The 16933-nt window shown below is 44.2% G+C and overlaps 2 protein-coding genes across 5 annotated transcripts in view; one reads left to right on the plus strand and one right to left on the minus strand.

Annotated features, from left to right (window-relative positions):
- Positions 1-11798, minus strand: part of ZNF346 (zinc finger protein 346) — a 71206-nt gene extending 59408 nt beyond the window's left edge. For 2 of the 4 annotated variants that reach the window (XM_011989982.1, XM_011989981.1), the window contains exon 1: positions 11566-11798. In XM_011989982.1, coding sequence (XP_011845372.1) covers positions 11566-11740 — 175 coding nt within the window. In that variant the 5' untranslated portion in view covers positions 11741-11798. Of the gene's footprint in view, positions 1-11246; positions 11317-11565 lie in introns of all 4 variants that reach the window. The other 2 variants (XM_011989983.1, XM_011989984.1) reach the window with 2 other exon arrangements.
- Positions 11799-11828: 30 nt separating this feature from the next.
- The window catches only part of UIMC1 (ubiquitin interaction motif containing 1), a 112695-nt gene continuing 107590 nt past the window's right edge, over positions 11829-16933 (plus strand). Inside the window, exon 1 of the mRNA XM_011989980.1 lies at positions 11829-12003. The gene's annotated coding sequence lies outside the window, so the exon portion shown is untranslated. The remainder of the gene's footprint in view (positions 12004-16933) is intronic.

Consider the following 16933-nt stretch of genomic DNA (forward strand, 5'->3'; position numbering starts at 1 on the left):
AAAGAAAAGAAAAGAAAAAAGAAAAGGGCATGAAGAAAGCAAATGTAAGGGTACTGATGATCTGCTACTAATAAAACAAACAAATGGAAATTCTGGAGTTCAAGTTAAAATAAATAAAATAAATTTGCTGAAGGAGTTCCACAGCAAGTTCAAAATGGCAGAAGAATCAGTGAACTTGAAGATACAGCCATAGAAATAGCTGATCTGAAGAAGAAAGAGAAGTAACATTGAAGAATAAAGAACAAAGCTTCAGAGATTATGGGAACACTTCAAGCATACTAACATGTGTAAGGAGAACCTCAGAAGAAGAGAGAAGAGAGACAAAGAGTAGAAAAAATATTTGAAGAAAATGTCTGAAAACCTCCCATACTTGATGAAAAACATTAATCTACACATTCCAAAATCTCAAGGAACCCAAAGTAGGAAAAATATGAAGAAAGCTACACCTAGACACATCCCAAACTGTTGAAAGGCAAAGACAGAAAATCTTGAAAGCAGTGAGAAACAGAGAAAAATGACTCATCATGTACAGTGAAATAATTCAATTAATGACAATTTCTTATTTGAAAACAATTAAGGCCAGAAGGTAGTGGAATGACATATTCAAAGTGGTGAAAAAGAATAAAAATGTCAGCTAAGAACTCTATATCCAGCCAAATGATCCTGCAAACATTACACTAAGTGGCTGGGCACAGTGGCTCATGCCCGTAATCCTAGCACTTTGGATACCAAGACAGCAGATCACCTGAGGTCGGGAGTTTGGAGACCAGCCTTGCCAACATGGAGAAACCCCATCTGTACCAAAAATACAAAATTAGCTGGGTGTGGTGGCACATGCCTCTAATCCCAGCTACTCGGGAGGCTAGGGCAGGAGAATGGTGTGAACCCAGGAGGCGGGGCTTGCAGTGAGCCGAGATCGCGCCACTGCACTCCAGCCTGGGAGACAGAGCGAGACTCTGTCTCAAAACAAAACAAAAAAAAGAGAATCGCTTGAACCCCACAGGCGGAGGGTGCAGTGAGCCCAGATCATGCCACTGCACTCCAGCCTGGGCAACAAGAGCAAAATGCCATCTCAAAAAAAAAAACAAAAACAAAAACAAAAAATTTACACTAAGTGAAAGAAGCCAGTCACAAAAAGGCCACATATTTATACAATTCTATTTACATGAAGTGTCCAAAATAGTTGTTGCCAGGGATGACTGCTCCTAGGTACAGGGTTTCTTTATTGGGGTGATGAAAATGTTCTAAAATTAGACAGAGGTGAAGGTTGCAGAACTCTGTAAATACACTAAAAACCACAGAATTGTACATTTCAAACAGGTGAATTTTATGGAATGTGAAATTTATGTCAATAAAGCTGTTATTTAAAAATAAAATAGCCAGGTGTGGTGGCTCACACCTGTAATACCAGCACTTTGGGAGGCCGAGGCGGGCGGATCATGAGGTCAGGAGATCGAGACCATCCTGGCTAATAAAGTGAAACCCTGTCTCTACTAAAAGTACAAAAAATTAGCCGGGCATGGTGGCGGGCGCCTGTAGTCCCAGCTACTTGGGAGGCTGAGGCAGGAGAAAGGCATGAACTTGGGAGGTGGAGCTTGCAGTGAGTAGAGATCATGCCATGCACTCCAGCCTGGGTCACAGCAAGACTCTGTCTCAAAAATAAATAAAATAAAATACAACACAACTGTCATTCAAGAATGAGGACAACACATAGACATTTTCAGAAAAAGATTAAAGAATTCATTGCTAACTGGTCTGCTTTGTAAGAAATACTAAAGGAAGCCCTTCAGGCTGAAAGGAAGTGACACCAGATGGTAACTTGAGTCCAGAGGAGGAAATAAAGAACACCAGAAATGGTAAATATGTGGGTTGATATAAAATATTCTATACTTTTTCTCATTTATTCTCTTAACTTCTCTAGAGAACATAATACTATATAAAGCAATAATTATGACACTGAATCATTAGGTTTATAACACATATACATATAATATATATGACAAAAATAGGACAAAGAAGGGGGAATAGAGCTGTAGTAGAGAAATATTTTTGTATTTTACCAGAATTAAGTTAGTATTAATTTAAAGTAGACTGTGATGAGTTAAGATGCATACTGTAATCCCTAGAACACCACCAGGAAACTTAAAAAAAACCAAGAGGAATTAAAATAGTACACTAAAAATACTTAACATAAAGGAAGTTAATAAAGGAGGAACAGAAGGATAAAACAGAAAGGAAATCAACAGCACAATGGAAAATGTAATTTTCATATCAGTAAATAAAATAGGAATAGTCTAAACAGTACACTCAAAGGGCAGAGACTATAAGACTGGATAAAAAAGCAAGCTCCCACTATATGTTATCTAGAAGAGATACAAAGAGGTTGAGATAAAAGAATAGAAAAAAATACACTATGCAAAAGTAACCACAGAAGAGCTAGAATGGCTCTATCACTGACAAATTGACTTTAGTATAAAAAATATTAGAGGCAAAAAAGAACATGACATAATGATAAAGGGTTGATACATCAAGAAAACACAAAAAAGGAAAAAAATTGATAATTTAAAAAATAGACAAACTAGTAATAATAATTGGAAATTTCAATATGTAAACTGGAAAAATCCTAAGCTCCCCAACCAACTGAAAAGAATCCCTCTTGGCCAAGGCGACTGCAGAGAAACCTGAAAAATTGTGCTCCTGGCATGACAGGACAAGAGGTTAGACATATTGTCTCATTATTAAACTTCCTTTTGGAGTTTTTTTTTTTTTTTTTTGAGACGGAATCTTGCTCTGTTGCCCAGGCTGGAGTACAGTGGCACGATCTCGGCTCACTGCAACCTCCACCTCCTGGGTTCAAGTGATTCTTCTTTCCTCAGCCTCCCGAGTAGCTGGGACTACAGGCATGTGCTACCATGCCTGGCTAATTTTTGTATTTTTAGTACAGATGAAGTTTCACCATATTGGTCAGGCTGGTGTCAAACTCCTGACCTTGTGATCCACCCACCTTGGCCTTCCAAAAGTGCTGGGATTACCGGTGTGACCCACCATGCCCGACCAATTTTTTTTTTTTAAGATACAGGGTCCTGCTCTGTTGCCTAGGCTGGAATACAATGTCACGATCCTAGCTCACTATGGCCTCAAACTTGTGGGCTCAAGCCATCCTCTTGCCTCAGCCTCTTGAATAGCTAAAACTACAAGTGTGTGCCACCATGCCTGGCTAATTTTTAAATTTTACGTTGACATGGGATCTTACTGTGTTGCCCAGGCTCCTTTTGGGGTTTAGACGCAACTGACCAGCATTAATGCTAAAATAGAGATCATAAGACTAACAAAATGGACTCTGTGGTAATAAGATACCAAATTACAAACAGGACCAAAGGCCATGCTAAACAAAGGTTAAGTCACATACCCCTACGGGTCACTCTGACCTGGTATACTGGTTAACAGACTTCCTTATATTAAATTAAAACATCATGGCCAGGCACTGTGGCTCACGCCTGTAATCCCAGAACTTTGGGAGGCCTAGGCAGGCAGATCACCTGAGGTCAGGAGTTCGGGACCAGCCTGGCCAAGATGGTGAAATCCCATCTCTACTAAAAATACAAAAAATTAGCGGGTGTGGTGGCAGGTGCCTGTAATCCCAGATACTCGGAAGGCTGAGGCAGAAGAATTGGTTGAACCCGGGAAGCAGAGGCTATAGTGAGCCGAGACTGTGCCATTGCACTCCAGCCTGGGCAACAAGAGCGAAACTTGAGTCAAAAAAAAAAAAAAAGCAAACCCAAAAACCAAAAAACCCAAAACAAAACACTCCTTTGTGCTGACTCCAAAATTTTAGACAAAGCTTTACTCCTTTAATCGCAAATTAAAGAATCTCTGAAGCCACCTATGACCTGTCAGCCCCTTGCTTCAAGATATCCTGCCTTTTTGGGCCAAATCAATGTATAATCGCCATGTATTGATTTATGACTTTGTCTGCAACTTCTACTTCCCTAAAATGTATAGAACAGAGATGTGACCTAACTGCCTCAGGACCACTTACTCAAGGCTTCTTGGGTTTGTGTTTTTTCCCACCCATGGTCACTCATATTAGCTCACAATAAACCTCTTTAGAATGTTTTACAGTGTCATTTGAGCGCCATTTGGTTTTTCTATTAACAAATATCTTACTTTCAATAACTCATAGAACTTGTTAGAAAATCAGTAAGGGTTTAGAATAATGTTATAATCAATTTGATCCCACTGGCACATAGAATACTCCACCAACTGTAGAATATAAATTGTTTTCTAATACACACTGAACATTCTCCAGGGTAGAACATATGCCAGTTTCACTTCACTCATTCATTCATTCATTCATTTATTTGAGAGGGAGTCTTGCTGTGTCATCCAGGCTGGAATGCAGTGGCACGATCTTGGCTCACTGCAACCTCTGCCTCGTGGGTTCAAGCAGTTCTCCTGCCTCAGCCTCCCGAGTAGCTGGGATTACAGGCATCACCATGCCTGGCTAATTTTTGTATTTTAGTAGAGATGGGGTTTCACCATATTGGCCAGGTTGGTCTTGAACTCCTGACCTCAAATGATCCACCTGCCTCGGCCTCCCAGTGCTGGGATTACAGGCGTGAGCCACCGCCCCCAGCCCAGTTTCACTACATTTAAAAGGACTGAACTCATCTGGAATTTAATCAGAAATCAACAATAGGAAGAAATCCGGGAAATCCTCAAATATTTGGAAACTGAATAACATGTATCAAAGGAGAAATTACAAGGGAAATTAGAAATTATTTTGAACTGATTTAAATGAAAATAAAACATTCAAAATTTGAGTTGCAACTAAAGCAGTGCTCGGGAGGGAAAAAAACTCAGTTTATCCTACTTCACTTTTACAATACAGAATGCAAGACCCAGCAAGCACGCCAATGTGTAAGATCCCAAGTCAAAGGTCAAACTGCATACTTGTCTCTCTCAAGTTGCCCTCTTGGCCCTCTTCCAAGTATACTTTACTTCTTTTCATTGCAGCCCTAAAACTTTTTAATAAACTTTCACTCCTGCTCTAAGAGTTGCCTTGGTCTCTCACTTTGCCTTATGCTCCTTTAGTCCAATTCTTTCTTCTGAGGAGGCAGAGACTGAGATTCAGGGCCACTAACACTCCTGCCTTGGCCTCTCAAAGTTTTGGAATTACAGGCAGGAGCCACTGTGTCAGAACAACCTAAAAGATATGCTAAAGGATACAAATAAAGAGATACACAGGTCTGGAAGGGTCTAATGTGTAGGAGCTTCCATCCCAATGGAATTGGGGTGTGCCACACTTCCAGCACATGAATGTGTTCTTATTCACCTTCCTGGAAGCCCCTAAACTCAGTCCTTTGGGTTTTTATGAAGGCTTCATTATGTAGCCATGGTTGATTAAATCATTGGCTATCGGTGATCAACTCGACCTTCAGCTTCTTTCTATCCCCTAGAGATGGGGGGCTGTAACTTCCAACCCTCTGAGCACACGGTTGGTTCCCATGGCAACCAGCCAACCAGAATGTGGTAAACTAGGGACTTCCCAAAAATCACCCTATTAACATGTACCAAGGTGTGGCTGAAAGGGGTTTGTTATATGGCCGGGCGCAGTGGCTCACGCCTGTAATCCCAGCACTTTGGGAGGCCGAGGTGGGCGGATCACGAGGTCAGGAGCATCCTGGCTAACACGGTGAAACCCTGTCTCTACTAAAAATACAAAAAATTAGCCAGGCGTGGTGGCGGGCGCCTGTAGTCCCAGCTACGCGGGAGGCTGAGGCAGGAGAATGGCATGAACCCGGGGGGTGGAGCTTGCAGTGAGCCGAGAGATCGTGTCACTGCACTCCAGCCTGGGCAACAGAGACTCCGTCTCAAAAAAAAAAAAAAAAAAAAAGAAAGGGGCTTGTTATAAATAACAAAAGTCTGCTTTTCACCTTTCTTGCTCTGGAGCAGTTCCAGAGGTGTTTCAGGAACCAAGGACAAAAGGCCAAATATTTTAAAAGAAGATACTCTTACTGCTTTAGTCACTGAAGAAATTATAAGGGTTATAGAAGCTGTGAGCCAGGAACTATGGAGGGAAACATATATATATATATATAAATATTTATATATATATATAAATAATATATCTTATAACGTCACAAGTGCTTAAGAGAGAAACTTATAATTTTAAACATCTACATCAGAAAAGAATGGTCTCAAATCAGCAACATAAGATCTCACCTTAGAAACTAGAAAAGATCAAGAAAATGACAAATTCTTAGCTAGACTAACCAAGAAAATAATCAGGGGCCTCACGCCTGTAATCCCAGTACTTTGGGAAGCAGAGGCGGACAGATCACTTTAGAGTTGAGGAGTTCAAGACCACCCTGGCCAACAGAGCGAAACCCTGTCTCTACTGAAAATACAAAAAAATTAGCCAGGGGGCACATGCACTCCTTAGACCAGGAGTGAAAGTTTATTAAAAATCCCAGCTACTCAGGAGGCTGAGGCAGGAGAATTGCTTGAACCTGGGAGGCAAAGGCTGCAGTGATTGTTACTGCACTCCAGCCTGGCAAGACCCTGTCTCAAAAGAAAAAAAAAAAAACGACACAAGGAGAAACACAAAATTCTGTGTACACTTAAAACAAGTAAAGAAACTGAATTAATAATTAAATATCTTTCCACAAAGAAAAGCCCAAGCCAGCTGATTGCCATGGCCCATGTCTATAATCCCAACCCTTTGGGAGGCTAAGGCAGGAGGATCACTTGAGGCCAGGAGTTTCAGACAAGCCTGGGCAACAGAGCAAGACCCTCTATGAAAAAAACACAAAAATTAGCTGGTCATGGTGGTATGCCCTTGCAGTCCTAGCTTTGAGTTTGAGGGAGTTTGAGCCTGCAGTGAGCTATGATTGTGCCACTGCACTCTAGCCTGGGCATAGCCTGGGCAACAGAGACCCTGTCTCTAAATAAATAGAGAATCAAAAAAAAAAAAAAAAAAAGGAAAGGAAGAAAAGCTTAGGCCCAGGTAGCTTCACTGGTGATAACTTTTTTTTTTTTTTTTTGAGACAGAGTCTCAATTGTGCTGCCCAGGCTGGAGTGCAGGGGCACGACCTTGGCTCGCTGCAACCTTAGCCTCCTGGGTTCAAGTGATTCTTGTGCCTCAGCCACCTGAGTAGCTGGGATTACAAGTGAGTCACCACACCTAGCTAATTTTTGTATTTTTACAAAAATACACAGTTTACAAAAATTTACAGGTTTTCTCCATGTTGCCCAGGCAGGTCAGAAAATAACTTTTATCGGCTGGGCGTAGTGGCTCACCCCTATAATCCCAGCACTTTGGAAGGCCGAAGCAGATCACCTGAGGTCAGGAGTTTGAGACCAGCCTGACCAACATGGCAAAACTCCATCTCTACTAAAAATACAAAAATTAGCTGGGCGTGCTGGCGGGCGCCTGTAATCGCAGCTACCTGGAGGCTGAGGCACGAGAATCGCTTGAACCTGGGAGGCAAAGGTTACAGTGGGCCAAGATCGCACTACTACACTCCAGTCTGGGCGGCAAAGTGAGACTGTCTCAAAAAAAAAAAAAAAAAAAAAAAAACTTTTATCTCCAAGTTCTGCCCAGCGCGGTGGCTCACGCCTGTAATCCCAGCACTCTGGGAGGCCGAGGCGGGTGGATCACAAGGTCAGGAGATCGAGACCATCCTGGCTAACAGGCGTGGTGGCAGGCGCCTGTAGTCCCAGCTAATTGGGAGGCTGAGGCAGGAGAATGGCATGAACCCGGGAGGCGGAGCTTGCACGAACTGAGATGGCGCCACCGCACTCCAGCCTGGGCGACAGAGCAAGACTCCGTCTCAAAAAAAAAAAAAGAATCCAAGTTCTTTTAAATGATCAGGGCCCAATGAGATATTAAAATGAGATCGTAATCACTTCCTACTCCCCCTTTTTGAGCTATGACTCATCTATCAAAACTGCTTGCTATTGTGACAAGTGGGTAAGGATTAATCTAATAATGCCCTACCTGACGCTATATCCTACATCCTATAGCTTAACAATGTACAGCCAATCACTAACCAATGTTATTTCTGTAAATCAATAAGAATTCTTGATAAACGACTTTGTATGAGTCCCACTCCCTGTCCACATTTTTTGCCTTTAAAAATCAAGTAAACTCTTTAAATCATATTTTGTGTGTTAGCCTCTTTCTTGTAGATCAACACTTCTATAGAATACTGTAAAAAGAAATATTACCAACTAGGTGTGGTGGCTCACACCTGGAATCCCAACACTTTGGGAGGCCGAGGTTGGTGGATCACCTGAGGTCAGGAGTTCAAAACCAGCCTGGCCAACACGGTGAAACTCTGTCTCTACTGAAAATACAAAAAAATTAGCTGGGTATGGAAGCTCCCTCCTGTAATCACAGCTACTTAGGAGGCTGAGGCTCGAGAATCACTTGAATCTGGGACAGGGAGGCTGCAGTGAGCTGAGATCATGCCACCACACTCTAGCATGGGCGACAGAGTGGGATTCCGTCTGCACTCCAGCCTGGGTAACGGTGAGACTGCGTCTCAAAAAAAAAAATAAAAAAATATTAAGAAGATCTACAAGAGAAAATTTCTCAAATCTTGGGTTAAGATAAAGAGTTATTAGATATGACACTACAAGCACAATACATAGGATAAAAAACTGATAAATTTAATTTCATCAAAACTTAAAACTTTTGTGCTTCAAAAGGCACTGTTTAGAAAATGAAAACACAAGTCAGTCAGGGGGGAATCTTTGGAAACCATATCTATAATAAAAGACTTGTACCCAGAACACACAGACAACTCTTACAACTCAGTAGAAGACAAACAGCCCAATTACAAAATAGGCAAATGATGTCAATAGATATTTCACCAAAGATCTACAAATGGGTAGTTAGCCCATGAAAAGGTGCTCAGTATTATCAGTCTTTAGGAAACCACAATGAGATATCACTACATGCCCACTAGAATGCCTATAATCAAAAAAGACAAGTGTTGTCAAGGTTATAGAAAAAGCAAAACCCTCATACATTGAAGGCAGAAATATAAAAGGTGAAGCCATTTTGGAAAAGTTTGGCAGTTCCTCAAAATGTTAGAGTTACGATATGACCCAGCAATTCCATTCTTAGGGATATACTCAAGAAATGAAACGTATGTTCACACAAAAACTTGGGCATGAATGTTCGCAGCAGCACTATTCACAAAAACTCCAAACTAGAAACAATCCAAATGTCTAGAAATAATGAACAGATTAATAGAATGTGTTATATTCATTCAATGGAATTCTATTTAGCAATAAAAATGAAGTACTAATACACACCATGACTTGGCTGAACTTCAAACACATGCCGAGAGAAGCCAAACTCAAAAGACTACCCAAGACAGAAAACAGATCACTGGTTGCCTAGGGCAGGAGGTGGGAGTGGGGATTTAATATAAGTAAGCTCAAAGGAACTAATTGGGGTGATGGAAATGTTCTAAAACTGGACTGTGGTAATGGCTATACAACTGTACATTGGCTAATAATCATTGGCGATATGCTTACAATGGGCGACTTGTATGGTATATAAACTGTAACTCAATGAAGGTGCTAAGAGAAGAAAAAGAGTGAGTAGAACTTAATGTTGCAGGTGTCTACTTAGATTTCATATAAATGTGCGAGAAGTGAGGAGAACAGGGAAATGAAATGGGTCGTAGCAGTGCCACTGTACACTCACATACACATAGCAGACAGTTCACTTTTTAGAGCACAGTGGTTTTCTGCTTCAAGATCCAGGGCAAAGGTCACCTTTTGTGCACCTCCAAGTCTTAAAACATTCCTCAGCACTGCATCCTTTACATTACACTGGAACTGTTTTAGTGTCTGCTTCCTGGACTAGACTGCGAGCCTTTCCAGGGAAAGGGCAGTATCTTTCTCTGATACTCCAGCTCTGAAGCCCAACCAATTCTGGGTCGAGAGCAGACATCTGTGAATGTTTGTCAAATTAATGAAAGGAAAATTGGGGTAGGACAAGGAAACTACCAAACAAGTTTGAAAGTAGGAGAGCTGGGTGTGGTGGCTCATGCCTGTGATCCCAGCACTTTGGGAGGTCAAGGAGGGCAGATCACTTGAGGTCAGGAGTTCGAGAACAGCCTGGCCAACATGGTCAAACCCCATCTCTACTAAAAATACAAAAATCAGCTGAGCATGATGGTGGTCGCCTGTAATCCCAGCTACTCCGGGGGCTGGGGCAGCATAGAACTGCTTGAACCTGGGAGGCAGAGGTTGTGGTGGGATTGTGCCACTGCACTCCAACCTGGGTGACAGAGGGAGACTCTCTCAAAAAAAAAAAAAAAAAAGAAAAAGGAGAGAGGGCCCCAGAAATGGTATGTGTGTATATATTTATATATACACATATATGTAAATATACACATACATATACACATACACACACATACCATTTCTGGGGCCCTGCCTTTCTTTTTAATATATATATATAAACTTAGGAGACAGGCTAGACTTGTTTTTAAATTGGAGAATTATATACCAGGGTATAGGTCTGTGTATCACCCCTAATTTAAACATATCTTCCTTAGATATGGTCCAAATTTCAATTTTATCCAGGGCAGTCAGTTGACAAATAGCATATTAAACTTTCCATGACAAGTCTGCTCAGCAAGCAAACAAATCACTGGAGAAATCTGATTTCCCTCCAGATACCTGACAGGGTTAGCAGAGAAGCCCAGAAAGAACTCTTGTACACTTGGGTTAGCATTAAGCAGCTGGCTCTGTAAAGGACGGTGAAGGGAATCACACAAGAAGGTCAGAACAGCTCTTTCCCATCCTTCTCTTTCTTTCATCCCATCTTACCCAGTCTCAGGTCAAGTGCGCAGCAAGCTGGCACACTTCGGCCCAGAAGTGACCCCTGACGTGGCTTTGCTTATACCGTTCTCAGCAACTTTGGGTCAAGTGTACAACACAAAGAAGCTGGAGTCAAAGCGAACCCAGACCAGTTTCTCAGGCTCCTTGTCCCCACCTTAGAATAAGGAACCCAGCAAGTAGAAGCCAGCGAGCTAAAAACGGGTAAGCCACGGCTCAGTCACCAAGACCAGGAGGAACCCGGGGGTAAGGAGAAGGCCTTCCAGAGCCCTCGGAAGTGTGGGGCCTGACAGAAGGGAGGCAAGAGGCTCTACGAGGAAATCTGGAGATTGGGACGATGAGGAGTCAAGGAGTGGTGAGGGGCACTCGGCCTGAATTACGGGGATGGCAAAGACTGTGGGTCTCCGACAAGCATAGGGATGACAATCTTCGAATTTGGGAAAAACTGCGCTGTGGTGACTGATGGAGGAGGAGGGGAAAAGCTCTGGGCCTGAGCGTGAGCGGCCGTGATCACCCTTAGCGCGCTGGGGGCCCGATTCTTGGGGTGCCCGCGCCTGAATGGGGAGCACAAGTCTGGGGGTCCCGGAGCGCAGCACGCAAGGAGGCGGGCCAGGGGGTGTGACCGCAGGCGCTTCCGCAGCTCCCCGCGAGCCGCGCAGGCGGGTGAGGGGCTTCCTGCCTCCAAAGCCCCCGACTCACCTTCCTCCCTACCCACCGGCTGGGCACCGGACACAGCTTCCCACAGCCGGCGCGCCCTCTCGCGGTCAAAGCGCACCCCATCCGGCTCCTGGCCCTCTAGCTCCTCCGAGCTGTTGTAACGCCCGGCCCCTCCGCCGTCTGTGGCCTCCACTGTGGCCGGCGCGGGATACGCCATCTTCCCCGCAAACCCTCGCCGGTGGAGAGCCGCTCAGGCGCCTAAGTATCGCGAGATTGGGGGAGTGGTACTTGGTCTGGCCAACAAATCTCGCGAGGTTTGGGCGCTGCCGTGCGGTACCTGGCGCTTATTTTGCTTTGCTACCTCTGGTACCCCAGAGCGTGTGGTGTGGATTCGGAAACCTGTCGCTGATTCCGCAGCAGTGACACCCCCTCCCGGAGGGGCTAGTGCGGTTTTGGCTCAGGACTCTCACCTTCCTCACGGTCAGCCCTTGATACTTTTCATTTCGTTCTCAAGGTTCCGTTATGTGGGAGTGTTTTCGCCATTTCATTTACAGGGAAACTGAGGCCCAGAACCTAGAAATGGTTAACTCAACAGTTCGCTGCTAGTAAGTAGTAGTACAGCTGAGGTTCCGTATTACTAATAATAGATACTACTTGTTGAGTTCCAAGTGCCGGCTCCCAGCTCTGATTTTCCCTGAGACTCCGGACCTGTACACATCCAGTTGCCTCTTCCCCAGTTCACTCGAATGGCTAATAGGCTTCTCCAATGTAGCTGTCAGACCCCAAATTTTATCTTCCAACCCCAGAGCTGCTCCTTCCCGTGTCTTTGGGAGCCATCATCTCTTGCCTAGGTTATTGTAGTAGCCACCTCATTGGTATTCACAGCACAGCAGTCCCAGGGATCCTCTTATGACAAGTCAGATCATGACACTTAGGTTCTCAAATCCTCCAACAGCTTCCCATCTCACTGTTAGTAAAAGCCAAAGTCCTTACTTTGACCAACAAGGCCCTGTACAATCTGACTTCACTTAACCTCCCTGATCCTGATGTGTCACTCAGTCTCCAACTCCTTAATTCCTGTCCCGGTTACACAGGCCTCCTGGGGTGCATTTCTCCCATATATCTTCATGGCTCAGTCTCCCACTTCCTTCTCTGGCTACTGTATCTAAAATACCTTCTCTGGCTATCTCATCTAAAATGTTACTTTTCCACACATACTTCATGTCCTCCTTTCCTGCTTTATTTCATATATATTTTACTTTTTATCTTGTTTATTGTCTGTCTACCTACTAGAAAGCAAGCCCCAGGAAGGCAGGGATTTTTGTCTATTTTCTTTTCTTTTTTTTTTTGAGACGGAGTTTTGCTCTGTCGCCACGTTGGAGTGCAGTGATGTGATCTCGGCTCACTGCAACTTCCGCCTCCCGGGTTCAAGCAATTCTCCTGCTTCAGCCTCCCGAGTAGCTGGGATTACAGGCACATGCCACTGCATCCAGCTAATTTTTGTATTTTTGGTAAAGACAGGGTTTCACTATGTTAGCTAGGCTGATCTCGAACTCCTGACCTCGTAATCGTCCCACCTCAGCCTTCCGAAGTGCTGGGATTACAGGCACATGTCACTGCGCCCAGCCTTTTGTCTCTTTTCATTGTACCTGAATCTCCAGCACTTTGAAATAGAACCTGGACCCTCCTAGGTACATACAAAATATTTGTTTAATGAATGAAGTTTTTAATATTACTAGCTTATTTCAACCTTATTTGTTCAAATACGGAGAATTTACTATGAGCTAGATGATATTTTGAGCATGGAAATATAGTAGTGAACAAGACAGGGAAGCTCTAGTATTTTTTATTGTAGTGGAGGAGAGTACAATAAAAAAGTTAACAGTAGGCCAGGCGCGGTGGCTCACGCCTGGCCTACTGTGGCCAAGGCAGGCCAGGGGAGGAACCCGCGAGGCGGAGCTTGCAGTGAGCCGAGATCGCACCACTGCACTCCATCCTGGGCGACAGAGTGAGACTCTGTCTCAAAAAAAAAAAAAAGGCCGGGCGCGGTGGCTCAAGCCTGTAATCCCAGTACTTTGGGAGGCCAAGACGGGCGGATCACGAGGTCAGGAGATCGAGACCATCCTGGCTAACACGGTGAAACCCCGTCTCTACTACAAAATACAAAAAAACTAGCCGGGCGAGGTGGCGGGCGCCTGTAGTCCCAGCTACTCGGGAGGCTGAGGCAGGAGAATGGCCTGAACCCGGGAGGCGGAGCTTGCAGTGAGCTGAGATCCGGCCACTGCACTCCAGCCTGGGCGACAGAGCGAGACTCCGTCTCAAAAAAAAAAAAAAAAAAAGGTTAACAGTAATAAGTGCTAAGGAGAAGATAAAACAGGATTGCATCTCAGGTGAATGATGTGTTAGGAACATTAGTCAGGGTGGTGTCAGGGGAAGCCTCTGGGAAAATGACATTTGAGCTAAGACCTGATTAATGAGAAGGGGTAGCCATGCAAAAAGCTGGGCAAGAGTGTTCTAGCAGAGAGAACAGCAGGTGCAAAGGCCCTGAGGCAGGAGAGCTTGATGTATTGGAGGAACAGGAAAAAGGAAAGCATGGCTGGAGCCCAGTGAACAAGGGGGAAAGTAGTATCAGACGAGGCCAAAGAGAGACAGATATAAATTAGTTTTGCTTGAGATCATATAGCTCATTGGTGTAATTTAGTCATTTATACTACAAGTATTTCCTTATTCATTCTACAAATACTGAGCACCAGCTCTATGTCAGGCCTCAGGCCTCAGAGCTTCCAATTTTCCAATACAGTACGTGACTGATGTTTGGCCAATGCTTTACAACTTTTTTGTTTTGTTTTGTTTTATAGATGGAGTCTCTGTTGCCCAGGCTGGAGTGCAGTGGCACGATCACAGTTCACTGCAACCTCCACCTCCTGGGTTCAAGCGATTCTCCTGCCTCAGCCTCCTGAGTAGCTGGGATTACAGGCATCCATCACCATACCCGGCTATTTTTTGTATTTTTAGTAGAGACGGGGTTTCACCTTGTTGGCCAGGCTGGTTGTGAACTCCTGGCCTCAGGTGATCCGCCTGCGTCGACCTCCTGAAGTGCTGGGAATATAGGCATGAGCTACCACACCCAGCCTGCAATTTTTTTTTTTTTTTTGAGACAGGGTTTCACTAGTGCAGTGGTATCATCATAGCTCGCTGTAACCTTGAACTTCCACACTCAAGTGTTCCTCAGCCTCCTGAGTAGCAAGGACTACAGGTGGACACCACCTTGCCCAGAATTAAAATTTTTTTTTTTTTTTGTAGAGACAGGGGTTTCCCTATATTGCCCAGGCTGGTCTCAAACTCCTGAGCTCAAGTGATCCTCCTGCCTCAGCCTCCCAAAGTGCTGGGATTCCTGGTGTTAACCATACACTTAGCCCAGGGCAGTGCTTTACAGTTTGCAAAGCGCCTACATTATAGCATTTAATCCTCAGCGTGGTTTCTGTTAGGGATTTCTTCATAAGTGATGATAAAGAAACAGACTAGGAAAGGTAAAGGTTTTGTCAAGATCACACAGCTAGTTAGGTACAGAGCCCATGCTCGAACACTAGTCCTTAGATTGCAAATCTATGTCCTTTTGCCAACACCAGATGACCAGCCTAAAAGCCAGTGACTGCACATTACTTATTCTCTTTTTATTTATTTATTTGCTTTTAGAGACAGGGTTTCACTATGTTAGCCAGGGTGGTCACAAACTACTCATTTATCTTAAAGCAGAGTTCTGGTTACTCATACGTGCATAGCATAAGTTATTCAGGGATAATCCAAGGGATAGAGGGGATTTTTGTTGAAGTGGCAGAACCCACAAGGGTATTTTTGAATACTATGTAACAAATCCTGGGAGTGGAGTATATAAGTTGCTTTGCATATTATTGGAAAACAACCCCTCCACCCCCACCAGTCCCAATCCAATTACATGCTCAAAATAATGTCCATTTATTCTCCAATGAGTGCTGTCAGGGTTCATTCCCTGTGCCATAGAGGCAGAGTCCTGAGCTACCCTGCTGAGGGTCTGAACAGCCCTCATTGTCACCAGTTTTCTATTTTGCCTTTGTGTGAGTGCGTCTAAGAACGGCCCAGGCCTGGACTCCTTGCTGGGACCTGGCAGTACAGGTGATGCCTTATATTTGTTGGGCTGGCTTTTTATTTCCTCCTTGTGGAAAATGAGAACTATTTTCCAACACATCCTACTGTGTATTGTTGCCATGGGAGATGAACAATCCCAGGGAAATGGCTTTGCTAAGGGACAGGAACTGGCTACAGTTCAGCATACATTTCAGTTGCTTAAATACTGACTCTGTGTGTGCATGTGCAAACTAAACTATAGGGCTTAAGATATAGTTCTTGCTCTCAAAGAGATTAAACTATAGTTTTTCTTTCTTTTCTTTTCTTTTTTTTTTTTGAGATAAGAGTCTCACTCTTGTCACCCAGGCTGGAGTGCAATGGTGCGATCTCGGCTCACTGCAACCTCCGCTTCCCAGGATAAAAAATTCTCCTGCCTCAGCCTCCCAAGTAGTTAGGACTACAGGCATGCACCACCACGCCAAGCTAATTTTTGTTTGTTTATTAGAGACGGGGTTTTACCGTGTTGGCCAGGCTGATCTCGAACTCCTGATCTCATGTGATCTGCCCACCTTGGCCTCCCAAAGTGCTGGGATTACCGGTGTGAGCCACCACGCCCGGCCTCAAACTCTAGTTTTTCTAACTCTAGTATGTCTAATCTAGTGATAGACATAAAAGTATCTACTGAGTATGTAATATCAGAGAGTATGTTTTAACTGCTATAACAGAGATAGAGATTAGGCTGGGCACGGTGGCTCATACCTGTAATCCCAGCACTTTGGAAGGCTGAGGTGGGAGGACTGCTTGACCCCAGGAGTTCAAGACCATGATGGGCAATGTGGCAAGACCCTATCTCTACAAAATTAAAAAAATTAGCTGGGTATGGTGGTGTGTGCCTTTGGTCCCAGCTACTCAGGAGGCTGAGGTGAGAGGATCGCTTGAGACTGCAGTGAGCTGTTGTACCACTACACTACTGCCTGGGTGACACAGCAAGATTCTGTCTCCGAAAAAGAAAAAAAGGGCCAGTACGGTGGCTCATACCTGTAATCACAGCACTTTGGGAGGCCAAGTGGGTGGATCACCTGAGGACAGGAGTTCAAATGGTGAAACCCGATCTCTACTAAAAAATAAAAAAATTAGCTAGGCATGGTGGCAGGAGCCTGTAATCCCAGCTACACAGGAGGCTGAGGCAGGAGAACTGCTTGAACCCAGGAGACGGAGGTTGCAGTGAACCATGATCGCGCCACTGTACTCCAGCCTGGGCAAGAAGAGCAAGACTCCATCTCAAAAAAATAAAAAAAGAGAGAGA

This window comes from Mandrillus leucophaeus, unplaced genomic scaffold, assembly GCF_000951045.1.
Source record: "Mandrillus leucophaeus isolate KB7577 unplaced genomic scaffold, Mleu.le_1.0 Scaffold366, whole genome shotgun sequence".
NCBI lineage: Eukaryota > Metazoa > Chordata > Mammalia > Primates > Cercopithecidae > Mandrillus > Mandrillus leucophaeus.